The sequence below is a fragment of the Lithobates pipiens genome, unplaced genomic scaffold (genome assembly GCF_037356315.1).
Source record: "Lithobates pipiens isolate NorthernLeopardFrog02 unplaced genomic scaffold, aLitPip1_a1.2 Scaffold_16, whole genome shotgun sequence".
NCBI lineage: Eukaryota > Metazoa > Chordata > Amphibia > Anura > Ranidae > Lithobates > Lithobates pipiens.
The window spans coordinates 539,883,129-539,909,865 of NW_027507748.1; the positions used below are offsets into that span (position 1 = coordinate 539,883,129).

The window sequence follows — 26,737 nt, forward strand, 5'->3', positions numbered from 1 at the left end:
TCAAGTTGCTCCTATTAGATTCCACTGCACTTAATGGGGTACGATTTGTCATGGGACTTGTGCTTGCAAATTTTTGTGTCTGCAAAGTCTTGTGCTCGCAAAGTCGGATCTGATAATGCACCAGTGTGAACCGGACCTTAAAACCCATCAAACTAAGCTTTACGGGAAATGAATATTGTTATTTGCATGATGATCCTATTATATTCAAATACCAAAATCTTGAAAAACGATTTAGATTCCTTCACTATTTCAATGAACTGGTCAATGGAAATGATTTTTGAAGCTCATATGCAATTTTTTCTGTCTGTCCTTTTTCTTTAGGACCGTAACTTCAGTGTAGAAGTGAACAGTACATTTGAAGACTTTGCTCACATTATCAGTTTTGACAAGCGAGCCGCCACACTTGATGCAGGAAACATTAAGCTAACATTTAATAGCGTAAGTGATTCCATGCATCTGCCACGTGTGGAAAGTGTTAGAGGAGGCAGGATGCATCGTGCGGGCAGGACTCATAACCCTGTTTAATTTGGCCTAGTTGCTGGAGAAAGCCGAAGCTCGGGAGCGTGAGCGAGGAAAAGAGGAAGCCCGCAAGTTACGAAGGAAGGAAGCTGCATTTAAAAGCATGTTGAAGCAGGCGGCTCCTCCTCTGGAAGGAGACAGCAGCTGGGATGATGTGAGAGAACAGTTTGTGCTAATGACTTTTGACAGTTGGTGAAGTTAAACCTAAGATTATCAGGCCTCATTCACACCATACATGCACTTAAAATTGCACTTGGAAGTTCAGTCGCTGTAGATCCGAGGGGGACAGGCAAGGAAAATAAAAAAACAGCATTTTAGCTTGCACATGATTGGATGATAAAATCAGCAGAGCTTCCCCTCATTTCAGATCTACCCCTCCGATTTACAGGGACTGCACTTCCAAGTGCACTTTCAGTGCAATTTGCCTTTCCTAAATAACCCCCATAGAAAACAAATGTTTTTTCCATGGTGTGAACGAGGCCTCAGTCTGTCATTATTCTATTGTAGATTCATTTACAGTAGAAGATTACTTGACTTAACACATTTCTATATATGTTGTAGTGGATTCATTCTTTGTTGATCTGAGAGTGCCTCAAATGAAAAAATGCTGAAAAACATCTGACAAAGTAGATAAAGTTTATGTAAAGCCAAATAATCACACAAAAAATAAGCTTTCAAATACAGTTTTTTATTCCCTTTATTTTAGCTGTTGATATTGCCAGCATCTTGCTCTTCGGAACATCTTAATCTATGTAGAAGCAGAGTTGTCACCTTAGGACGCATTTTTCTCTTTCTACCTGCTAGCTTACTGCAGCCGCACACTGTGCCTCTCTTCACTGTAGGCACAGGCTCAGAACCAGCCAGAGTGTCTGCGCCAGGGAGCATGGAATGTGTAGCCCTGTGCAAGCTTCCAAGCTTGTGAAAGTAGAGCTGCTCAACACAATTATTTAATATCTTTAAAATGTAAGTTTAAAGTATAACTAAAGGCAAAACTTTTATGGATTGGTTTGCGCAAAAGTTATAGCGTCTACAAAATAGAGGATAGTTTTATGGCATTTTTATAAATTTTTTTTTTTTACTAATAACGGTGGTGATCAGCAATTTTTATCGCGACTGCGACATGGCTGACCCGTCGGACAATTTTGGCGCGATTTTGGGACCATTCACATTTATACAGTGATCAGTGCGATTGCATTGATTACTGTGTAAATGGGGTTAACTGTGTCCTAGGGATGTGTTCTAACTGTAGTGGGGATGGGCTAGCTGTGACACATCACTGATCATAGCTCCCGATCACAGGGAGCTATGATCAGTGACAGTATCACTAGGCAGGCTAATGTAAACAAGCATCTCCCCGCTCTTCCTCTCCGTGAAATGATTGCCGGTATCCCCGCGGACATTGAGTCCACGGAACCCGCGACCTGACTCACGGAGCTCCCAGCCGGCGAGCACGCGATGGCACGGTGGCAAATTCAAAGGTTCAGGTACGATTGCCGTGTACAGGTTGGGAAATGGTTAAGAAAAAAAAAAAAACAATGATTTAATCTCATGATTTATTTTTCATGTATTCATTTTTATAAGGATTTAGTTATGCTTTCAAGTGAACTTTTGGAGTGGCTGTTTTTTTTTTTTCCAGAGATTAGTGGCTCAGATTAAGTAGAATCATCCAAATGTATCCCATAACAGGCTTTTATGGGTGAGTTGGAGGGTTATAGTAGCTGGACTATAATTTAGCCTTGTAGGATGATTGGTTTCTTGCTTTGTAAAAATGGTAGTGAAATGTAGTGGACAGCACAGAGCACCTACGGCACTGCCTGCACAGAGTTTGCATGTTTTCCCTGTGCCATGGGTAGGTACTTCACTTTTTGCTCAAAATCCAAAGACATGCTGATGGATTATTTAGCTCCTAAAACTGAGGGAAAAATTTTTTTTTATATATTTTTGGGGAATATTTATTATAGCAAAAAGCAAAAAATAATGTGTGTTTTTTTATTTTTATTATTGCTATTTTTTTTGTTATAACGCAAAACATAAAAACTGCAGAGATGATCAAATACCACCAAAAGAAAGCTCTATTTGTGGGAAAAAAATGTCAATTTTGTTTGGGAGCCAAGTCGCACGACCGCGCAATTGTCAGTTAAAGCGACGCAGAGCTCAATCGCAAAAAGGGCTCTGGTCTTTGACCAGCAAAATGGTCCGGGACTTAAGTGGTTAAAGTAGAACTATAGGCAAAACTTTTTATTTTTATTTTGGATAGAGCAAGGGAGGGTTATAACCATAATTTATTTATTTATTTTTTTGCCATCTGTGTCCCTTTGCAGAGATTTTCCTTAACTTCCAGTAGCATAGCCAAACAGAAAGTGAGAGGAAATCCCTGCAAACTGAGGGAATTCCTTGGGGACCCCCCAGGTCACCAGAACTAGTGTCCCATTTGGAAGATTTCCCCTCTATTACTTTTCTGGGGATTTATTTTTACTTTAATTTTTAATGATAATGGTAAACAGGACAAATAGAGACGGTGAATCTCTTCAATGGGAGTACAGACAGCAATACATTTGACCAGCATTCTAATCCCTCTCCACCTCATGAATTTGGCTGGAGCTGTGCATTTTCAGATGAAGCACTGTGATCAGCTGGAGCAAAGTTACATTATTTATCATGTTTGTGTTTTTATTTCTATGCGCCATTTAAAGGTTGGCTCTTGGCTGCATGTCTGAATGTGGTATATATTGTATGTCTGTGTTATCACTGGCATGCATCTAAAATGTTCTGTTCTGCTATTTATACAGGTCCGAGAGCGCTTTGTTGGAGACAGTGCATTCAATCAAATCACAGTGGAATCAGAAAGAATCCGCCTGTTTAAGGAGTTTGTTTTATCTATTGAAGTATGAGTGTTCTTTCAAATATACCCACACTTTTTGTTACTGTGCAGAAAATATAATGTGCCTAATACCTTTTTTTTTATTTTATTTTTTTTTTTATAAGAAAAAGAGCACTGAGAAAAGTTCTTTAACCATTGGCATTCAGTCAGAAATTATATTTCATTAGTTTAAATACAATTAAGTACATGTAATTGTGTTGTCCCCCTTTACATTTTAAAGCGCTGTGTAAACTGCTGGCGCTATATAAATTGTGTATATTAATAATAATGATATCAATGGCCATGCACTGTTAAAAAAAAAAAAAAAAGAGGACTTGAACTGTGTAGCTTACACAGTTCAAGTCCTCTTTCTTTTTTTTTTTTTTTTTAACAGTGCACGGACGTTGATATCATTATTATTATTATACGCGATTTATATAGCACCAACAGTTTACACAGCGCTTTACAATGTATAGGGGGACAACACAATTAAATTTCTGACTGAGTGCCCAGAAAACGCAAGTAAATGGGACTAGTCACTATATTTGCCTATATAGGATCTATTCCACTGATTTTTTCTTCATTACTAACAATACCTTGTTCCTGTGTTAGCACAGTAGTGACCAAAGCTCACGTCATATGTTGTAAAACTAGAAGTCAGGCAGTAGTGCAATAAATCAGCAGTCCCCAACCTCCCCTTCACCAAGGACCGGCCTCACGGAAGAGGAATCCTTTGGTGACCGGTTTTGGGGAGGAGGTGAGGGGTTGGAGGGAGCAGATTGGTGGCATAGAGTGTTGGCCACTCACATTTTTATTTGTATCTGTATTTATTTATTATTATGAGAATTTTTTTATCACTAATAATAAAAACATAATAATATATTTTTTCTATAACAATAATATATTTTCCATAGTAATAATAGATTGGCTGACCACATGAGCCCAAGCTATTATTATTATTGTTATTGAAAAAAAAGTTTATTAGAAAAGATATAATATTATGAAAAAATTTTGTTATACTGATTACATGAGCTCAATTTAACGACTTCAACCCCGGAAGGATTTGCCCCCTTAATGACCAGGCCATTTTTTGCAATACAGCACTGCGTTACTTTAGCTGACATTTGCATGATCGTGCGACGCTGTACCCAAATAAAATGTATGTCCTTTTTCCCCCACAAATAGAGCTTTCTTTTGATTGGTATTTGATCACCTCTGTGGTTTCAATTTTTTGTGCTAAAAACAACAATTTTGAAAACAAAAAAAAACTGTATTTTTTTTTTCTGCTTTAAGGCTTCATGCACACGAAACATTTTTACAACCTCTCCTGAACTATTTAACTTGACAGATAGTAACCCACTTTTAAAACATGCGTTTTGCCGTGTTTAAATGCCGCGTTTAGCTACATTTGCGTTTAGAAGCGTTTTTTTTAATCAAATAGTCAAAGTGAAAAACGCCAGTAAACGAAACGCGGCTAAATGCGAGTTACTGCATTTAGCGCTTAAAATGCCTATAAACCCAGCTTCTGAACTCATTGTCTTGCTTTCCAAAAAATGCCTCTAAACTCAACTGTCTAGAAATGACTGTGTATATGTACTAATAAGATAACATAGAGGAGAGTTCAGGGGCAATGAAAAACAAACAAATACCCAACTGCTTCTAAACGTCTGTGTACATAAGGCCTAAAAAAACTCCCAATTATTTAAAAAGAAAAAAAAAAAATCTAATTTCTTCATAAATTTAGGCCATTTTGTATTTGCTACATATTTTTGGTGCAAAAAAAATCCCAAAAAGCGTTCGGTTTGTGCAAAAGTTATAGCGTCTATAAAATAGGGAATAGATTTATGGCATTTTTTTTTTTTTTTACCAGTAATGGCAGTGATCAGCGATTTTCAACAGGATTGCGACGGACAGATCAGACACCTGACATTTTTGACAGTTGGAGCCAGTGAAATTATTACAGTGATCAGTGTTAAAAATATGCTCTGACATTGCACTAATGGCACTGGCAGGGAAGTGGTTAACATCAGGGGCGATCAATGGGTTAACTGTGTTCCCTCAGTGAGTTTCTAAATGTATGGGGGATGGGCTACCTGTGACAACACACAGATCTGTCTTCCTGCATAGCAGAAAGACAGGATCTCTGTGTGATCCCCTGTCAGAACGGAGATCTGCCCTGTTTACTATAGCAGATCCCCGTTCTTTCACTGCGGCTTAAGATCTCGGGAGCGGGCGGCAGACATCGGGTCCGCCGGACAGGCTGATTGGCTCCCCCGCTGGCCAATCGGGGCACATCCACAGATCGCGCTGTACAAGCCAACGTACAGCTACGGCAATTCGCACAGCCGAGCCAACCAGCCACAGTAGAACTGTGGCAGCTGATCAGCGTGCGGTTAATATTATAAATACTATTACTGAGAGACATGAACACAAAGAGGGGAGGGAGTGGTATTGCTGGGAGAAAGGGAGCGAGTGCCCTCTGGTGGTGGGTGGCAATGCATCAGACCCACAGCAGGGTCCCCCGCCGCCTAGAGAAGAGGCAGAGCCCAGGGGGCCACGCTAGTAGATCCAATGTAGATCAATGCCACTTTGTTAGACCTCAGTTTTTTAGCAGAATAGAATACAACCCCAAGTTTGGATGCTGTGTAAAATCTACATAAAAACAGAATGTAATGAATTTAAAAATCTCATAAAACCATATTTTATCATAAACCTATTAAATGTGATTTTGAAATTGATGGCAGCGACACGTCACAAAAAAGTTGCAACAGGACTATGAAGCCATGCTGTTGTCATAGATGCAGTACGTGGTTTAGCAATGTGCTGCTGAAAGTGATTGTAACGTTTTTTTTTTTTCGATAAAAATAAATAACATGTTATACTTGCCTGCTCTGTGCAGTGGTTTTGCACAGAGCAGCCCAGATTCTCAGGTCCCTCTTCTGGGTTACTGGCCCCTCCCTCCTGTTGAGTGCCCCCAAAGAAAGCAGCTTGCTATGGGGGCACCCAAGCCGAGCTGCAGCTCCGTGTGTCCTTTCAGACATGGATCTGCCATTCCGCCCCACCCCCACCCTCTGCTGATTGGCTGACTGACTTTAATTGGCAGCAACGGCAGCCAAAGGTGTCACTGCTGTGTCTCAGCCAATCAGGAGGGAGAGTTCCAGACGGCCGAAACACTTATGGACATCGCTGGACAGAGATGGGGCTCCAGTAAGTATTAGTGGGGCCGACGGGGGCTGCTACACACAGAACGTTTTTTATCTTAATGCATAGAATGCATTAAGATAAAAAAAAAGATGAAAAAAACTGACTTTACAACCCCTTCAAATAGTATTTTTGTAAAACATTGCATTCTGTTTTTATGTAGATTTTACACAGCGTTCCAAATTTTTGGAAATTGGGGTTGTACTTTAGAAAAAGGTTGTCTAGGTAAGCAGTAACATGGTTGCCTTAAAGTGACTGTAAAGTCTTGTTTTTTTTTAAATAACAAACATGTTATACTTACCTGATCTGTGGAGTGGTTTTTAACAGAGCAGCCCATATCCTCCTCTTCTCGGGTCCCTCTTCGGTGCTCCTGGCCCTCCCTCCTGACGAGTGCCCCCGCAGCAAGCAGCTTGCTATGGGGGCACCCGAGCCGAGTCACAGCTTCCTGTGTCCATTCAGACACCGACCCCCGGCTAGGCTCTGCCCCCTCTCTCTCCTTATTGGCTAACTGACTTTGACAGCAGCAGGAGCCAATGGAGCTCCGCTGCTGTCTCAGCCAATGAGGAGGAGAGTCCCGGGCGGCCGAGTCTCTCACACAACATCACTGGATAGAGATGGGCTCAGGTAAGTATTAGAGGGGCTGAGGGGGGCTGCTGCACACACACAGCTTTTTTATCTTAATGCATAGAATGCATTAAGATATAAAACCTTCTGCCTTTACAATCACTTTAAACACTTAAGAGGGCTAGATTGGGTGCAATACCCCTTATGGAAACTCTGGGTGCAGATAATAGGCTAAATGGCAGTGCAATAAATTGGAAGCGTTTTATTTTTTTTGTACTTTAACCACTTCCGAACCGCCACACGCCGATATACATCCTAACTTACCTATCCTCTTGTTCGGCCGGCGGTCTGCTTCAAGATAAAAGTGGTCTCTGTGGCGTATTCACCGCAAGATCACTTTTATCGGCGGAGGAAGAGGGGCCTTCTCCTGTTGAGCTCCGGTGTGCTCCTCCACTTACTGGAACCATGGGCAGCATGAAGACGAGTGAGGGGAAGATGGCCCCCACCCGTCTCCATGACATTGCATGGCAGAAGCGACGTCAAAACGTAATTTCCACCCATAGCTCTTAAAGGGACATTTTTTTTTTTTTATAATTTTTTTTTATTGCATTTTAGTGTAAATATGAGATCTGAGGTCTTTTTGACTCTAGATCTCATATTTAAGAGAGGTCCTGTCATGCTTTTTTTCTATTACAAGGGATGTTTACATTCCTTGTAATAGGAATAAAAGTGACACAATTATTTTATTTTTTTTTAAACAGTGTTAAAATAAAAAGTATAATAAATATGAAAGAAAAAACATTTTAAGAGCGCCCAGTCCCGTCGAGCTTGTGTGCAGAAGCGAACACATACGTGAGTAGCGCCCACATATCAAAAAATTTTCAAGCCACACATGTGAGGTATCGCTGCAATCGGTAGAGCTAGAGCAATAATTCTAAACCTCCTCTGTAACGCAAAACATGCAACCAGCAGACACGTTGGGTATCAATTTACTTGGCGTAACATTATCTTTCACAATATCTTTCATAATATAAAAAAGAAAAATTGGGCTAACTTTACTGTGGTCTTATTTTTTAATTCAAAAAAGTGTACTTTTTAAAAAAAAAATAAGTTTGCTTGTAAAACCGCTGCGCAATTATGGTGTGACAGAAAGTATTGCAACGACCACCATTTTATTCTCTAGGGTGTTAGGAAAAAAAATGGGGGTTCTAAGTAATTTTCTAGCATAAAACCCCGTTTTTAACTTGTAAACAACACATCTAAAAAAAAAAGAGGCTATGTGGTTAAAGCGCATAAAGTGCTGATGCAGTGGTTAAATGGAAATATTGAGGTATGGCACCGTGACTACTGATGCCAGATATTCCACTTGTCTTAGAAGGACAATAACTGACCTTGTGGATTTCATGTGAAACTTGTAAACACAAAGTTATTTGTTTAGGAATGCTAGGTCCATAATAGGATGAATTGGGTTATGGGATTTTGATCAGGCTTGAATATAATATTTTGACACTGAAAGGAGAGGGACAGGAACAACCACTCCCTGGGACAAGAGATGGTTCAGGGCAGTTTGTAAATCTGACTGTCCGTGGGCAGGTTTTGGTAAGTTTAAGCCCTTGTACACACGGTCGGACATTCTGACAACCAAATCCGTTGGATTTTGTCCGACGGATTTTGTCCGAAACTGTTGCATACGCACGGTCGGACAAAGTTTTCGGAAAATCCGATTGTACATAACGTGATGATGTTATTTCGTTACGACGGGACTACGTTCAGGCTAGTAGCCAATAGCGTTGGTCTAGGAATTTGATCTGAGCATGCGTGGCACTTTGTCCGTCGAAGTAGGCTACACATGATTGGAGTATGTCCGATCTGAGCATTTTGTCAAAAAATTTTACCGGCAAGTTGGAAAAGTTGGTCCGTCGGATATTCCCGACGGAAACAGTCCGATGGAGACCACACACAGTCGGAATATCCGACAAAACGGTCCGATGGGACACATTCCGGCGGAATCTCCGACCGTGTGTACAAGGGCTAAGAGAAGAAAACAATGAGGTTCATAGGACTTGAATGTCTATGACCCAGAAGAATGCAAACTGTAACATGCATGAACTCACACTCTTAGGTGTAAAGGTGCCCCTTCATTGTGGAGAGAGCTTTGTGGCAGACTTGGTGAGCTGTGCTCCAAGATGGAGATGAAGCCTGAGGGGAGCAGTGTTTGTTTTGATGAGGCAGAAGCCCCCCAGAAGAGGGGAGTTTTGGAGCCTTTAATTGTGAGAAGGACCTTTCCTCCTATGATAAATTTTATGAATTTGTCAAGTGGCTTACTAAAGAAACTTCCTCCTTCAAAGGGCATATGAGTGAGGTGTCTTTTACAGATAGCTCAGTTATCCCAATGTCCAACCATAAGATTCTGCACTTGCGTAGAGAAATGCAAATTTTTATCACGACATGTTTTAAGCCAGCCATATGCCGCGTACACACGGGCGGACTGTATGGCGTACTTAGTCCGTCATACAATCCGACGGACAGTCCGTCATACTTTTGACTGAACGGACTTGACCACACACGGATGCACAAACAGTCCGTCGAAAGCTTGCGCAATGCTGTGTACAGCACGTACGACGGGACTAGAAATAGGAAGTCCAATACACAGCAAAGCACCCTTCCGCCGTGTAAATCCTTTCTGAGCATGCGCCATTCTTAGTCCGTCGAACTAGCCTACTGACGAGCGGATTGTCCGCTGAAACCAAAGTACGACGGACAGAATTTCGAAAAATCCGAAATACTTAGTACGCCAGACTGCACGCTGAAAAAGTCCACTGAAGCCCACACACGAGCGGACTGTCCGCTGAAATGTGTTTCGACGGACTAAGTACGCCATACAGTCCGCCCGTGTGTACGCGGCCTTAGACAGTTCTCAGGCTTTCAGACTACAGCTTACAATACAGCTTCCCTTGTATGACTACAAGTCCTAGAAGATCATTTCTTATGGGGCTACAGGTCGCAGCAAGTACTGAAAGGTCACATCACACCACTTTTTTTGTGGCAGTGGGGGCCCTGGCAGATTTGGAGGAAAACTGAGGTAACAAGTGCACTGGTGCCCTCTCAGATGACTCTGACCACTGCTTACAGCAAGGGTACCTATATATGTGTCAGCAAGCCATTTCTATTTTGCACTGATGGCAGAGAAGTTATGTAGGGGATGAGGGGTTCCAAATACCTTATTTAGGTAGGGAGTGGCCTGGGTGCAGCCCCTCTGTGCAATGAATGCCCTGCGGGCGGGTGTGTTCTATACGGAACTGACTCCCTATACCCATCCTGTACGTTCACTACCTCCAGAACACCTTCCTCTAGGTACTTTGAGGAATTCTCATTTGCCATCACTAGGGTACAGTAACAGCTTTCCAAAATACTTGTCAGCTGTAAGATGAGAATTTTCCAATAGAAGGAGACGTGGAAGAATCCTCATCTGAAGAATTTACTCCTCATTAACCCCAGAGTCAGGGTTTATCTCAGACCCAGAAGGCCTTCATGAGTTTTCTGGTGGTAGTTGCCCAGACTAATTTGAAGTTACCTATTACTGATTCCTCTACTCTATAGGTTACATGATAGAGATCATGAAGCGGCATATCAAGGACGTTTTTTGTACCCAGACTTGGCTCACACTGACACGGTGTTCGTTTTGCCAAAAAGGTTTGCTCAACATTACTCCATGGAAAGGGAGTTCAATAAATAGTGTGGTATGCCTTAGGTAGATACAACAGTTTCTTATCGTAATATGACCCTTTTGTGCCCAGTGAAGGAGATAGTGGGATTTAAAGAGTAACTCCACTGTTGTTGAGAAAAAAAAAAAACAATCCCCTGTGGGCGATCTATATACATTGCAGGGATTTACGCAAACTTTTTTTGCAGAGTCCTACCTGTTTCTGCTCTGAAGAAAAAGCACAGCACAGAAACTTTTCCAATAGGGAGAAGTGGTCCCTTACCTACAGCATGGTTTCTCAACTCCAGTCCTCAAGTACCCCGAACAGGTCATGTTTTCAGGATTTCCCTCAAATGAAATGGCTGTGGTAATTACCAAGGCAGTGAAGCTGATCAAATCACCTATACAAAAATAATGGAGAGACTGAAGACATGACGTGTTGGGGGTACTTGAGAAATGGAGTGGTAATGGCTGGTGTAATTACTAAGGCAGTGAAGCTGATCAAATCACCTATACAAAAATAATGGAGAGCCTGAAGACATGACGTGTTGGGGGTACTTGAGAAATGGAGTTGGGAAACATTGACCTACAAGACACTATAAAAAAAACTGAGGACCCATGGAGTGGGTTAGGATTATAGGGGTACAACCAAGGAAGGCATGTCCAAAAGCTTTGCCAATGTTTAGTCAACTGAAGGTAGCCGCCTATAACTCGGTTTATGAATGTATAACCTGTGTAATGTACAATTAAGATACACACTTAACAATGGAGGATAGGTTTTTAACAAGTCTTCCATATACTAATACAGAGGTATTAAATGTAATCCGTTTTTTTAAGATAAAAGCAGACCATGCAAAAAGAGTCTTCATTTGATAAACAGTAAAAGAAAACACCTTGCTTTATACATAAATTTTAGCAATAGCGCCCTCAAAAATATAATTAAAATAATTCTTAAATAAACAATCAAGCCAGGTTCTTCAGGCTGCTGTTTGACCATGGCAACTTTAGATTGATAGTACTGTGTAATGCAGTAGTGCCTGATTGGCATAGGGAGGACGAGCACTGCAAGCCAATATAAGTTTAACTGTAGAGGAAAAGTACTTGTTTAAGCTTTGGATTTTTATATTTTTACTATATTAGCATGTGTATTTACTAGTAGAGCCTTTTTATTGGACATATTTCAGTTTTTATTTTTTTATTTTTTTAGAATGAATATCAGCATCATCACTTTAAAGGCAAGAAGCACTCAAAAAAATCTAAGAAACACCACCGTAAGCGCTCTCACTCACAGTCACAGAGTCCTGTGGAACGAGTGAAGAAGAAGACTTTGGACCTATTTAATGCATGGGACAATGCTGGGACTGTGGAGAAGGTGAGAACCTAATGTGGACATATGCCTTTAAATGGTTTATAGGCAATCACATAGCTAAATAACTGTTTTTGAAGCAGGTACATTGGTATTACCCAGTACACAGCACATGTTTGAGAATGGATGCCCTCCGAGAGGTGTCTAAGACAGGGACAGGTGGTCATAAAATAGATTTTTTTTGTCTGATCTAGATGATTTTATTATTAATAAAATATAAGGTCTGCATAGGTAGTTTGGTATCCCTTTCTTTTTTTTATTGTATTATTGAGATTGAGAGAGCTGGGTTGTTTATGTTGTCTGTGCTATACCTGTAGGCTTCTGAAACTGATGAGGAAAACCACCAGCATCGACCACAGAAAAGGAGGAGAAATAATTCAGGGTCAGGATCTGACATATCATCATCACTTGATTCAGGTACATCCTGTTTGTGTTTGCTTGTGGAGAAGGTAAATATCAGCGCCAGGCATTATGTTCATATTTCCTTTAACATTGGAAGTAAAAAGTGAATGTGTATGTTATCGAACTAGAGGACTATAAATGTTTTTTTACTGATCTATTACACATATCAAAGCCCCACTGCTGGCAAAATATGAGCGTGTCCTACTGCTTTAACCCATCCTACAGTGGTGTGAAAAAGTGTTTGCCCCCTTCCTCATTTCCTGTTCCTTTGCATGTTTGTCAGACTTAAGTGTTTCGGAACATTAAACCAATTTAAACAATAGTCAAGGACAACACAAGTAAACACAAAATGCAATTTGTAAATGAAGGTGTTTATTATTAAAGGTGAAAAAAAATCCAAACCATCATGGCCCTGTGTGAAAAAGTGATTGCCCCCCTTGTTAAAACATACTATAACTGTGGTTGTCCACACCTGAGTTCAATTTCTCTAGCCACACCCAGGCCTGATTATTGCCACACCTGTTCACAATCAAGGCATCACTTAAATAGGAGCTGCTTGACACAGTAAGGTCCACCAGAAGATCCTTAAAAGCTACACATCATGCCGAGACCCAAAGAAATTCAGGAACAATTGAGAAAGAAAGTAATTGAGATCTATCAGTCTGGAAAGGGTTATAAAGCCATTTCCAAAGCTTTGGGAATCCAGCGAACCACAGTGAGAGCCATTATCCACAAATGGCGAAGACATGGAACAGTGGTGAACCTTCCCAGGAGTGACCGGCCGCCCAAAATTACCCCAAGAGCGCAGCGACGACTCATCCAAGAGGTCACAAAAGACCCCACAACAACGTCCAAGGAACTGCAGGCCTCACTTGCCTCAGTTAAGGTCAGCGTTCATGCCTCCACCATCAGGAAAAGACTGGGCAAAAATGGCCTGCATGGCAGAGTTCCAAGGAGAAAACCACTGCTGAGCAAAAAGAACATCAAAGCTCGTCTCAATTTCTCCACAACACATCTTGATGATCCCCAAGACTTTTGGGACAGCATTCTGTGGACCGATGAGACAAAAGTGGAACTCTTTGGAAGGTGTGTGTCCAAGTATATCTGGCGTAGAAGGAACACTGCATTTCATAAAAAGAACATTATACCAACAGTAAAATATGGTGGTGGTAGTGTGATGGTCTGGGGCTGTTTTGCTGCTTCAGGACCTGGAAGACTTGCCGTGATAAAAGGAACTATGAATTCTGCTGTCTACCAAGAGATCCTGAAGGAGAATGTCCGACCATCTGTTCGTGTACTCAAGCTGAAACGAACTTGGGTTCTGCAGCAGGACAATGGTCCTAAACACACCAGCAAGTCCACCACCGAATGGCTGAAGAAAAACAAAATGAAGACTTTGGAGTGGCCTAGCCAAAGTCCTGACCTGAATCCTATTGAGATGTTGTGGTATGACCTTAAAAAGGCCGTTCATGCTCGAAAACCCTCTAATATAACTGAATTAGGACAATTCTGCAAAGATGAGTGGGCCAAAATTCCTCCAGGATGCTGTAAAAGCCTCATTGCACGTTATCGCAAACGCTTGGTTGCAGTTGTTGCTGCTAAGGGTGGCCCAACCAGTTATTAGGTTTAGGGGGCAATCACTTTTTCACACAGGGCCATGATGGTTTGGATTTTTTTTTCACCTTTAATAATAAACACCTTCATTTACAAATTGCATTTTGTGTTTACTTGTGTTGTCCTTGACTATTGTTTAAATTGGTTTGATGTTCCGAAACACTTAAGTGTGACAAACATGCAAAGGAACAGGAAATGAGGAAGGGGGCAAACACTTTTTCACACCACTGTACTTCACCAACCATTCTCCTTGTCGGGATCCTGAAAGGGCCTCCCCGCTGGACAGTCAAAAGGAAGTGTCCATGCCAATACCTGCATGATGTGGACACCACAAAAAAGACCCCACCAGAAATAAAACAGAAGAGAAAGGAGTTCAGGACTGAAGTGTCATGTGACTGTGACTTAAAGCCAAAAGTGGCTTATCTGCCTCCACCCTCTAGTGCCAAATTTAGCACCATCTGGGGGGGGGAGCGGGTGCCTGTTTTTGACAGGTACCTGCTCCCACTTCCAAGTGATCTCGACGCGGCGAGATCACCTGGAAGTTCGGCCCCCCCTCTTCCTTGCCCTGCCGACGGGCCATTTTACAAAGCGCCTCACACTTCATGCATGCGCAGTAGGGATCAGACTGTGAAGCTGCAAGGCTTCACTACTGGTTTCCCCTACAAGAAAAGGCGGCGGTAGTACCCGAGAGACAATTGGCTGGGATGCTGACATTGAGGGATGTCTCTCTTTTTTTTTTTGCTTAAAAAATAACAAACCTGTGATGCTTACCAGCTCTGTGCAGTGGTTTTGCATAGAGAAGCCCAGATCCTCCTCTTCTCAGGTTTCTCGTCAAAGCACTGGGCTCTTCCCTCCTGATAAGTGCTCCCACAGCAAGCAGCTTGCTATGAGGGCACCCGTGCCATGCCTCTGTATGTCCATTCGGAAAAAAAAACTGCCTTTACAACCACTTTAATGTTTATATCCTTTATGGGAAATACCTTCATTCCTATACAGTGGGCATTCAAAAAAATAACCTCCATATTGTAACATCCAAGTAAAAGCTATAACAACAACATGTCAGAATTTTTTTTTTTTTCAAAAAATCTGAAATCACGAGTTGGAAAAAGGATCACCCGCCTCCTAAAAATGACTTGTAAGCTCAGACAGGTGTAGCTAATCACCTTCTTAATGGCACACAAAGCCATTTGACTTTCAACTGTAATCATCTGTGGTCATATTGATTAGCTCAGCTTGAAAAGAGCTTTCCTGGAGCATTTCAGTCCCTGGTAGTGCAACTGAAGCAAACAACTATGGACGGCAAGGCATTGTCAAAAGATCTCCGGGATTAAGTTGTGGTCAGGCACAAGTCAGGAGATGGACACAAAAACATTTCAAAGGCTTTATCAATACCTAGAAGCACAGGGAAGTATATTATTAAAAAGTGGAAGGTAATTGGTACAACACAGACTCTCCCTGGATCAGGACATCTCTCCAAACTGGATGAAAAAGCCAGAAGGAAACTGGTCATAGAGGCTACCAAGAGGCCTACAGCAACTCTGAAGCAGTTGTAGGAATTTATGACAGAGTGGTCATTTTGAGCATGTGACAACATTATCACAAATTCTCCACAAATGTGGCTTGTATGGAAGTGTTGCAAGAAAAAAAGCTACTCCTCAAGAAAGGCCACATGCAGTCATGACTGAGCTTTGCCAAAATGCACCTTGAAGATTCCAAAGCCACATGGAAAAGGTGTTATGGTCAGATGAGACTAAAATTTAATTATTTGGCCTCAACGCCAAACGATATGTTTGGTGGAAATCCAATAGAGCTCACCATCCAAATAACACCATTCCTACAGTAATGGAGGTGGTAATATACTGTTATGGAGGTGTTTCTCTGCAGCAGGGACTGGAGCATGTCAGGATAGAAGGAAAAATGGATGGGGCAAAATACTGTCAAATTCTTAAGCAAAAACTGCTGCCCTCTGCCAGAAAGTTGTCAATGGGAAAAAGGTTCACCTTCCAACATGGTAATGACCACACAATGGTTGAAGGAGAAAATCCTTGCATCGCAAAGCCCAGACTAAAACTCCACTGAAAATCTGTGGCATGACTTGAAGACTGCAGTCCACAGACAGTCACCATCAAATTTAACTGAACTTAAAGGAGAAGTAAAAGCAAAAACCAGACTTATGCCGCATACACACGTAGCCAACTATCCGGCGGACTTAGTCTGACGGACTTCCCGCCGGACTGTCCGCCGGACTTTGCGAACGAGCTACTTATCCACACACGGCACTTTTTCAGCGGACTTCCGGGGGCCCCCTTTAATAAGGGGGCCCCCGGATACCAGCCCCCCACCCTATGTGAATGAGTATGGGGTACAATGTACCCCTACCCATTCACCTGTGAAAAAAAAGTAAAAAAAAACACAACACACATCTTCTGCTAGCTCTTTTACTAGCGGAGGAGCCCGGCTTTCTTCTTCGCGCGCGGCCCTCTTCTTCCGACTTCGGGGGTCTTGTCCCCCTCTTCGGTTCTTCTTGCGGTCTTTTGTCGCCGCTGTCGCCATCTTCTGTTCTTCTCTTCTGATGTTGCCTCGTCGCATCCTCCGCTCACAATGGCAAAGGACGCGGCGCGCGGTAACTTATATAGGGACATCACCGGATGATGTCCCCGCCTATTATGATGTCACAGTCCCAGAGGATGCTGGGACTGTGACATCATAATAGGGACATCACCGGATGATGTCCCCGTCTATTATGACGTCACAGTCCCAGAGGATGCTATATAAGTCGCCGCGCGCCGCCTCCCTGCCATTGTGAGCGGAGGATGCGACGAGGCAACATCTGAAGAGAAGAACAGAAGACAGCGGCGACAGAAGACCGTGCCATCGCCTGTAAAAGAGCTAGAGGAAGGCGCAGTGGCCCGGCAAGAAGAACCGAAGAGGGGGACAAGACCCCCGAAGTCGGAAGAAGAGGGCGGCGGCGGCGAAGAAGAAAGCCGGGCTCCTCCGCTAGTAAAAGAGCTAACAGAAGATAGCGGAGGAGTCTGGTGAGAAGACCCCCGAAGACGGACAAAAGACCCCCGGAGCTGTGCAATAAACTATTTTAACCCTTGTGTGTTGTTTTTTTTTACTTTTTTTCCACAGGTGAATGGGTAGGGGTACATTGTACCCCATACTCATTCACATAGGGTGGGGGGCTGGTATCCGGGGGCCCCCTTATTAAAGGGGGCTCCCGGATTCCGATAAGCCCCCCACCCGCAGACCCCGACAACCAACGGCCAGGGTTGTCGGGAAGAGGCCCTTGTCCTCATCAACATGGGGACAAGGTGCTTTGGGGTGGGGGGGCTGCGCGGTCCCCCCTTTCCCAAGGCACCCCCCCATGTTGAGGGCACGCGGCTCAGAAGGGGGGGAGCGCTCGCTCGTCCCCACCCCCTTTCCTGGCTGGCCGGGTAGCGTGCTCGGATAAGGGTCTGATGTGGACCTGGGGGGGACCCCCACGCCGATTTTTCGGCGTAGTGGCTCCCCTTTAACTCCATACCAGGTGACGGGGCCAGCGAAGGTGGCTACCTGGAGACACGCTCAAAATGAGCGGACTTTTCTCCGGGCGGGAAAAGTCAGTTCATTTCAAAAGTACGGCGGACTGGCACACACACGGCCGCATTGTCTGCCGAAATGCGAGTCCGGCGGAAAGATTGGAGTGCAAAACTACTTTCTAAGTCCACCAGACTTTTGGGTAAAAAAAAGTCTGCCAGATGCTACACACGGGGGGGGGATTGTCCGGCGGACTTGAGTCCGCCGGACTTTTCCACCGAATTGTTTGATCGCGTGTACGCGGCATTAGACTTACCGGTAACCCCTTCCAGGAGTCTTCCAGGACAACCTCTGTGACATAGGGCTCCTCCCTCCGGGACAGGAAACACATTCACCCAAATGGTTAAAAGGAGGTCCTCCAGGCCTTCCCTTCAGTTTCCACAAGAACCACCGGAAGGCTCTGAAAGACATAACACACTGGCACAACATTAGTATATCCCCTTTTGCTCCCGCTATAAAACTCTGGGTGGGAAACCAGGCTGTCCTGAAAGACTCCTAGAAAAAGAGTTACCGGTAAGTCTAACTCCGGTTTTCTCTTATCTTCCAGGACAGCCTCTGAGATGGTAAGCATGAAACTTACTCTGTTAGGGTGGGTCCACTGCCTGCTGGAGGACCTTTCTCCCAAATGCCTGATCTTTATCAGCAGCCAGGTCCAGACGGTAATGCTTTGCGAACGTGGAGTAGCTGGACCACGTCGCTGCTCTGCAGATCTCTTCCGGAGTGGCACCGGCCTTCTCTGCCCACGAAGCTGACACCGCCCTAGTTGAATGTGCCTTAACTAGAGGCGCTTGCCTCCCTGCCAACCTGTATGCCTCTAAAACCGTCATCCTAATCCATCTGTCGATGGTGGATTTAGATGCCTTAAGTTCTTTGCGTGACCCCGCAAAATTCACAAACAAAGATTCCGACTTCCTGAAGTCTTTGCTAATCTTTGAATAAACTAAAAGGCTATGCCTAACGTCAACTAAACTGAGTCCTCCTTCCTCATCACCTTCCGAGGAGGAGTAAAATGTTGGCAGGATAATGTCTTGAGTTTTATGAAAAGTAGAAGAAACCTTGGGGAGGAAACTAGGATCTGTTCTAAGCACAACCCTATCCTCCAAAATCAACAAAAAAAGGCTCTCTAATCTAATCCTGCAACTCACTCTTCTGGCTGAGGTAATTGCAATCAAAAAATCTGTTTTTAAAAATACCCATTTAGCATCAGATTTCTCCAGAGGTTCGAAGGGACTCTTTGTAAGTGCACCAAGTACCAAGGATAAATCCCAGGAGGTACAGGCTCTGGCCTTCACTGGCCTGGACCTGGAGAGGGCTTTAAAGAAATTCTTTACAAAACGATCTTGCTGCAGGGGGACCTGAAGAAAGACGCTTAAATAGGCAGCCTGTACCTTCAAGGTGCTGACAGAAAGCCCTAATTCCACTCCTGCCTGGAAGAAGTCCAGCACTCCGGAATACCTGGATCTTCCTGCCCCGGTTCTGCTAACCAGGAATTGAACCTCTTCCACACCTTGGTGTAAATGGCCCTGGTCACTGGCTTACGGCATTCTAAGAGAGTCTTGATGACCCTTTCTGAAAAACCTTGGGCTCTTAACAGCTGTTCCTCAGATACCACGCTGTAAGTCTGAAGGTCTCTATTTGAGGATGCCCGATAGGACCCTGTGTAACCAGATCCTCCCTCCTCGGAAGATGAATCGGAGGATATATTGCCAATCTCTTTAGGACTGCAAACCAGGCCCTTCTTGGCCAAAACGGGGCTATCAGAATGGGATCCGTTACCTGGGTCTGAAATTTCTGGAGGACTGCCGCAACAAGCCTTACTGGGGGAAAGGCATAGCTCCCTTTAAATGAACCGCTGACAGCGACACTAGATTCAACTCGGCCCAAGAGAAAATTTCTCCTGCTATCTTCTGCAAAGCAGGGCTCCTGGTCCCCCCCCCCCCCCCCGCTTGTTTATATAGGCAACAACTGCATTGTCCGACCTTACTTGGAGGTGTTGTCCCCTTATTTTTGCTGGAAGGCTACTATCGCCCTCTGTTCTGCCAGCAATTCCCTCTGATTTGAGGTCCATCTGGTTTCCACCTGAGACCAAGATCTTTGAGCCAGATCTTTTTCCAGGTGTGCACACCAGCCGAAAGAGCTGGCGTCTGTTGTCATTGTCAGCACCAGAGCTATTGGTCTGAACCACAACAGACCCCTGTCCAACTTGTGACTGGTTCGCCACCACCACAGAGTCCTTTTGACCCTGGTGGGTATCAGCATGGGTTGATCCAAACCCTGCTGGCTGCCATCCCAGCAACGCAGAAGGAGAGCCTGCAATGGGCGTTGGTGAATCTTTGCCCAAGGGACTGCTGGAAAACAGGATGTCATTAAGCCTATCACTCTCATGACATCTCTGACCTGGGCTTCCTGATTGGTCTGAAGCCGCGCTACTGCCAGACCTACCTTCTCTATCTTCTCTGATGGGAGAAAAACCTTCCCCTCTACAGAGGAGATTCTGTAACCCAGATACAGTACTTCCTGGGTTAGGATCAACTGGGACTTGTCCAGATTGATCAACCAACCAAGAGAAGGCAGGAAGTGTTGCGCTTCCTGAAGATCCTCTTCTAGCTGCTGGTAAGGCCGGGCGACAAACAGAAGATTGTCCAAATAGGGGATCACTGTAATGGGCTTGACACGCAGCAGAGCTAGGGCTTCTGCCAGGACCTTTTTAAAAATCCTGGGAGAGGATGCTAGGCCAAACGGAAGTGCCCTGAACTGGAAGTGGAGAATTTCCGAGTTCACCTTGACTGCCAATCTGAGGAATTTCTGGAACTCCTGATGTATCGGTACATGCAAATATGCATCCCTGAGATCGATCGTTGCCATAAAGAAATCAGGAAACAGGAGGTTCGTTATCGTAAAGATAGACTCCATCCTGAACCGCTTGTACCTGATAAACCTGTTCAGGGGCCTGAGATTGAGGATCAACCTGAATTTGCCTAATGGCTTTCGAACCACGAACACATGGGAATATACCCCCTGTCCGTGTTCTGCATCTGGTACTCGGCTGTTTCCCAACAGCAGACTCAGAGCTTCTGCCTTCTCCTGGTCTCTGGGTAACTTGGTTACTAAGAAGGTAGGTGGGGGAATAGCACTGAACTCCAGCTCCTAACCGTTTTCTATCATCTCTAATATAAACGGACTTGAAGTTGCGCTGGTCCATTTGTGGGAGGAAATCCCCCAACTTTCCTCCCACTGGAACACAGGAGTCACTGGGATTTTGAGCTGGTTTGAGGAGGATTGAATAGTATTCCTCCTCTGCCACGACCCTTGTGACCCGACCAGTGTTTTTTAGGCCGACCCTCTCTCTCCTGCTGGGTTTGTTGCCTAATCCCTCAAAACCCTCAGGCTTCTTTTTCTCTGGAAAGGCTTTCTTTTTGTCCTGGGTACGTTCCAGGGCCAAAAAGGTGGTCGCCTGAGAAAGGCAATCCTCAAAGCCTGAGCTTCGATGCTGCATCTCCTGACCAGGCTTTCAGCCATACAGCCCTTCTTGCCTCGTTAACCAAAGCCGCAGACCTGGCTGCTGGCTTTACCGACTCTGCAGAAGCATCAGCTAGGAACCCAACTGCCTTAAATGGGAAGGTCCCAAATGTCATCATCTATGTCAGGGGTGTTCCCCAGCTAACTCTCCTGGAGGGTACAGGAGGAGACCAAAAGGAGATGACTATACAGAACTGAAGTAGGCTTCTCTGAGCTTTCTGTCCTGAGCAAATGTTCCAAGTCAGATTGTTTCGACCATAGGGAGGCATGTGGGAATTGGTAGCGGAAAGCATGGGACAACCGAAGGGATCTGAACAAGTAAGTGGTCGGGACAATATAAGCGGAGGAAAGAGAAGTGAAGGGCTGCAGGGAGCAATTTATGACTACTTAGGAAACAAATACCATACTGGTGACCCCACAATGGGGATAAAACATTTTTACGGAAGGGAGTTTAACAAGACTCGTGGCCATTCATTAAAATTAGATGAAAACAGGTTGAACCTTAAACTTCGTAGATGGTTCTTTACTGTAAGAGCGGCAGGGATGTGGAATTCCCTTCCACAGGTGGTGGTCTCAGCAAAGGGCGTCAGTAGTTTCAAGATAGTTTAGATAAGCACCTGAATGACCACAACATACAGGGAAATACAAGGTAATACTGACATATAATCACACACATAGGTTGGACTTGTGTCTTTTTTCGACCTCACCTACTATGTAACTATGCAAGTGTAATTTTGTACTTGGCCCATACTTGTGGATCTGGTAATGCGTAGAAATTAGATCAATTTGGATTGCATCACACTGGAGTATTTGGGGATATAGTATTACTTGGTAGGTTTTTATAAACTTGAATCACTTTCTAGGCCTTCAGAGTGGTAACCATACAGGGGGTAAGGGGCCTCCAAAAAGATGTTGGAGGGCCTCCAAAGTGTTCAGTATTGCCACCTCCAAAATTGTGCGTATTAGACCAGTCAGGGCACAGCCACCGCCTCGCTGTTACCAACTGCGTGGCTAAGAATATTTGTGGTAGTCCGAGAAGGCTAAACCCCTCCTTGAGGTGAGTCTCAAAGTGACCAATTTGTATCTTGGAGGAAGGGATCCCCACATAAAAGAGACAGTTTAGTTGGTAGAAAAAGGCTTTTGGAATCCAGTGAGGGGAGTGTCTAAAAAGATAAGTACATTTCTGAAGTATTTAAATTTTTATTAAATGTTTGCACCTTAACAGGGACGAGGGTAAGTTCTCCCATGCTTTTAGCTGAGCCTTCGTAGACTGATACACTGGGAAAAGATTAAGACGAACACAGCAGCACAGAATATGATCACACCCAAATATCTGAATTCTTCAACCCACTGCAAATTGTAATGTTCGCAAGGCAGAGTGCAGGCTTCAGGGTCATTTGGGAATAGCAGAGATTTGGACCAGTTAAACTTTAACCCTGTGATATAGGAGAACATTTCCAGAGTGTGGAGGGCTCCATCCAATGAGAGACCCAAATCATTTAGGAACAATAACAAATCGTCCACATGCAAGGCTACCCTCTCATCCAGCCAGGCACTCCATAGCCATCGGATGAGTGGAGAAACTTGTAGGCCTCGGCCATGGGTTCCATAGTGATTACAAACAGGGCCAGAGAGAGAGGGCAGCCCTGCCGGGTGCCCCTATACAGAGTAAATGGTGATGACAAACCGCCCCCAATCTTGATGTATTGTTGGCAGCCAAAGTATATAAATCAGGGGGAACCCCATCCATCTCAGAACTTTCCACAGATAAGGCCATTCAACAATGTCAAACATCTTCTCTCTATCCAGAGAGACAACCACTCTGGAACCCATATTAGAATGTTGAGCGTGAATATTTGTAAATAACCTACGTAAACAACATTACTGTTTTCTCTTATATTTACCGACCGACACAGCTCCTCTCTGTAACCTAATGGGTTTGTTAGCCTGCCATTAGGAGAACTAGGCAAAATTGTAACACATTATACAGAACTTTCAGTCCCACCCCGGGGGGCAGATCCTGTGCTAACAACCCTCCCTGCTGCCCCAGCAGACTCCGTTTTATTTTGCCTAGTGAAGGAGAATGACCTAGGAACCCTGCGGGCCCTTTGGTCCATTTTTTTGATGCAGGATTGATGCTTTTGCACAAGATGGAAGCTCCTGGGATCTTCTTTCAACTGCCGGCTGGGTGACAGGCTGGTTGAGTTATCCTTGTAGTCCCCCCAGTCCGGCCATCGAGCGTGTGCAGGTCGCAGCTAAGGCTCAGCAGGCCACGACATACCTCAGCTCCAGAGGTGGTCGGTGAGCTTTAATGCTCCGGGGTATACATATGACTGGGCTACTGATGTCTGGATCACAGTATACCGGGCCAGCAGTCACCCTGTAACTGCGCAGGAGTGGGTCTGTGATGGAATGTCTCCCAGCTCTTCAGGACTGGTAAGTACGGCTCTCCCTCCTCGGGGGGTTGAGCAGCTGGGCATTCCCTGGGAGGTCGATTTGGGGGCCACCTCACCTCCTTCTCTTCTCTCCCACGTCCCTATCTCCCCCCGGCTGCATGTGTTTGTATGGGGATAGCTGGGTCTCTCACCTGTGGGGGGTCTGTGTGGCTAGCGATGGTCCTGGTCCCTGTGTGGGGGGGTCCCAAAAGGTGTCTGGGGGGTATTCTTGCTGGTTTAAGGCAGCACTGTTCGATGATTTTTTTCTTTCACCGCATGGAACTGTTGGGCGGCCGTTTTGACTGTGGGCAAAGCAGGTTCCCCTTGTGAGCCTCAGCGGCCATTTTCTAGGAGATTTTCCTATAAGTTGCACTGGCAGGCATTTATTTGAAGCCCGAGCGCTCTTTTCACCGCAGTTCTCTTGTGACAGCATTACATGTGCTCTCGCATGCTGTTTCCTGTGTCCACTGTGTATACAGGACGCTGGATGGCAATTCCCTGAACGCTGGTGCAAGCTCTGCAGATCGTTTCACCGCTATTTTCTACAGCTGCTGCTGACACAGTTTCCTCACTCTGCACTTGGGTAACCTCCTGGGGACTACAGGCACGGCTAGTGACCATCACAGAACGCCCCGGGGTGGTGAGTCTGGCACTAGGGAACCCCCCCCTCCGGCGGTGGCAGCAGGAAGGTGGCACCCTCACTGTCCTAAGTCCCCTTGCAGGTGGCAAGACAGGGTAGGGTCAGCATGGCTTCAGAAACTGGTGTTTCTTCCCCTAAAATCCAGGCTATTGCAACTGGGTCACCTGTGGATAGCTCTGGGCCCATGGACACCCTGACGGCGATCCTTAACTTTTTTTATTGCTAAAATAGAGGCAGTGCGTGGAAGGAAAGGTGTGCGTAAAAGGCCCCTGCCCTCCCCCGTCCTCTGAGAGCTCTGATGCAGACTCGGGCCCTGCTGCGGCTAGTGACCCCTGCTCTGACCTATCAGACGAGGCTGACCAGGACCATTCGGACAGTGAGGATGATTCCGGGTCCGGGCACGACAAAGCGCTTGTTGGAGCACTTATGACAGCTGTGCGTGATACCATGAAGATCCAGGAGCCAGCGGATCCCTCTGCTGATGTATCAGTCCCTTTTGGGTCCCGCAAGTCAGCACGTTCACCTAAAGTGTTCCCGTATTTGAGTTAATTTGACAAGTTCATCTACAGGGAATGGGGTCGGCCGCAAAGACCCAAAAACATGGCGGTTACCCCTTTGGAAAGCCTTCTCAAAAAATGGTCGGCTCCTCCGGTCGTGGACCCCCCGGTATCTAGGTTAAATAAAGTAATCACGATCCCGGTTGAGGGGACTCCTGCATTCAAGGATCCCACGGATAGGAAGGCTGAGGCGGTGGCTCCTTCCTTGTTTACGGTTGTGGGGCCAGTCGTGCGACCTGTACTGGCATCCGCACTGGTGTCGCAGACACTGACTGAGTGGGCAAAACTTTTGCACCGCAAATTGGGAGAGCAAAACGCCTCCCCTGTCTGCGTGGAACTAGCACACCAACTAGTGCAAGGCCTTAAGTACGTTTGTGACGCAGCCCTGGATACTCTCCCTGTTATCCAGGGCTTCAGTGTCAGCTGTGGTGCTGAGGCGCCTGATTTGGCTTAAATGCTGGTCTGCTGACCAGGCATCCAAGAAAGCCCTGATGGATCTTCCCTTCCTTTGCAACCGGCTCTTTGGAGCTTCGTTGGATGCCATTATTAAAAATGCCACAGGCCAGGAAGGCTAAGGAGCCACGTCGCAGGCAAGGGCCCTCTGTTTCCGCTTTAAAGCATCTTTTTTGTCCGCCCGGTGCTTCGACAAAACATTCCCAGCCCGTCAGGACGTCCACGGACGGTCAAAAGCATCCCTGGAACCGCAAGCCTAACAAGCCTGCGAACAAAAGTGCTACTGCATGAAGGTTTTCCCCCACCCACATATCGGGTGGGGGGTCGCCTTCGGGAGTTTGCAGCCCGGTGGACCTCCCGGTTATCCGACCAATGGGTCTGCGACCTGATTTCCACAGGCTACAAGATAGAGTTTCTCTCTTGGCCGCCAAACAGATTCTTCCCCTCCAGCATACCCGCGTCCCCAGTTCGCCAGGAGGCCCTGTTAGGGGCAGTAAGGGACTTGCTGAATCGGGGGGTGATTGTACCAGTTCCGGTATCGGTATCGGAACGCTTCCAGGGGTTCTACTCAAATCTGTTTGTGGTTCCCAAGAGGAAGGACTTAAAAGCCCTCAATCACTTTGTAAAAGTGCAGAGGTTCAGAATGGAATCAGTTCGCTCAGTAGTCACTGTACTCCATCAAGGGGACTCCCTGGTGTCCTTGGACATCCAGGATGCGTACCTGCACATACCCATATGCCTTCGGCATCAAAAATTTCTGCGTTTGGCAGCCGGGGAAACCCACTACCAGTTTGGGGCTCTTCCTTTTGGCCTGGCATCAGCCCCCCCGAGTCTTTACCAGAGTACTGGCTCCAGTATTGGCGTTGCTGCGACAACACGGGATCACGATCATGGGTTACCTAGACAATCTCCTCCTGAGAGCATCTGCCGCCTCAGAATTGGAATAGGATATGGTGATCCCTATGCAGACTCTGCGAGAATTTGGGTGGCTGTTGAACCTAAAGAAGTCGGTGGTTGTACTGACCCAGCGTCTGGAGTACCTGGGTTTACTATTGGACTCCAGGGAAGCAAGGGTCTTTCTCCCCTCAGACAAATTGCAGACTCTCAGATCTGCGGTCAAACTACTGATGAACTGCAAGTGGCCGCCGCTCCGCTTTTGAATGGGAGTACTGGGGCTCATGGTAGCCTCCTTCGAGGCAGTACCTTATGCCCAGTTCCACACCAGAGTCCTGCAGAAAGAGATTTTGACAAAATGGGACAAATCTTCGTTGTCCCTGGATCGACATGTCCAGGTGAGCCAGCTAGTCAGGGACTCTCTGATCTGG

General features: G+C 45.3%; 1 protein-coding gene across 8 annotated transcripts in view; it reads left to right on the plus strand.

Moving 5' to 3' along the window:
• The window catches only part of PRPF40B (pre-mRNA processing factor 40B), a 140,333-nt gene that overhangs the window by 103,071 nt on the left and 10,525 nt on the right, over window positions 1-26,737 (plus strand). For all 8 annotated transcript variants that reach the window (XM_077483286.1, XM_077483287.1, XM_077483292.1 and 5 more), the window contains 5 exons: window positions 322-438; window positions 536-673; window positions 3,309-3,404; window positions 12,055-12,219; window positions 12,531-12,630. In XM_077483286.1, the coding sequence (XP_077339412.1) occupies window positions 322-438; window positions 536-673; window positions 3,309-3,404; window positions 12,055-12,219; window positions 12,531-12,630 (616 nt within the window). The remainder of the gene's footprint in view (window positions 1-321; window positions 439-535; window positions 674-3,308; window positions 3,405-12,054; window positions 12,220-12,530; window positions 12,631-26,737) is intronic.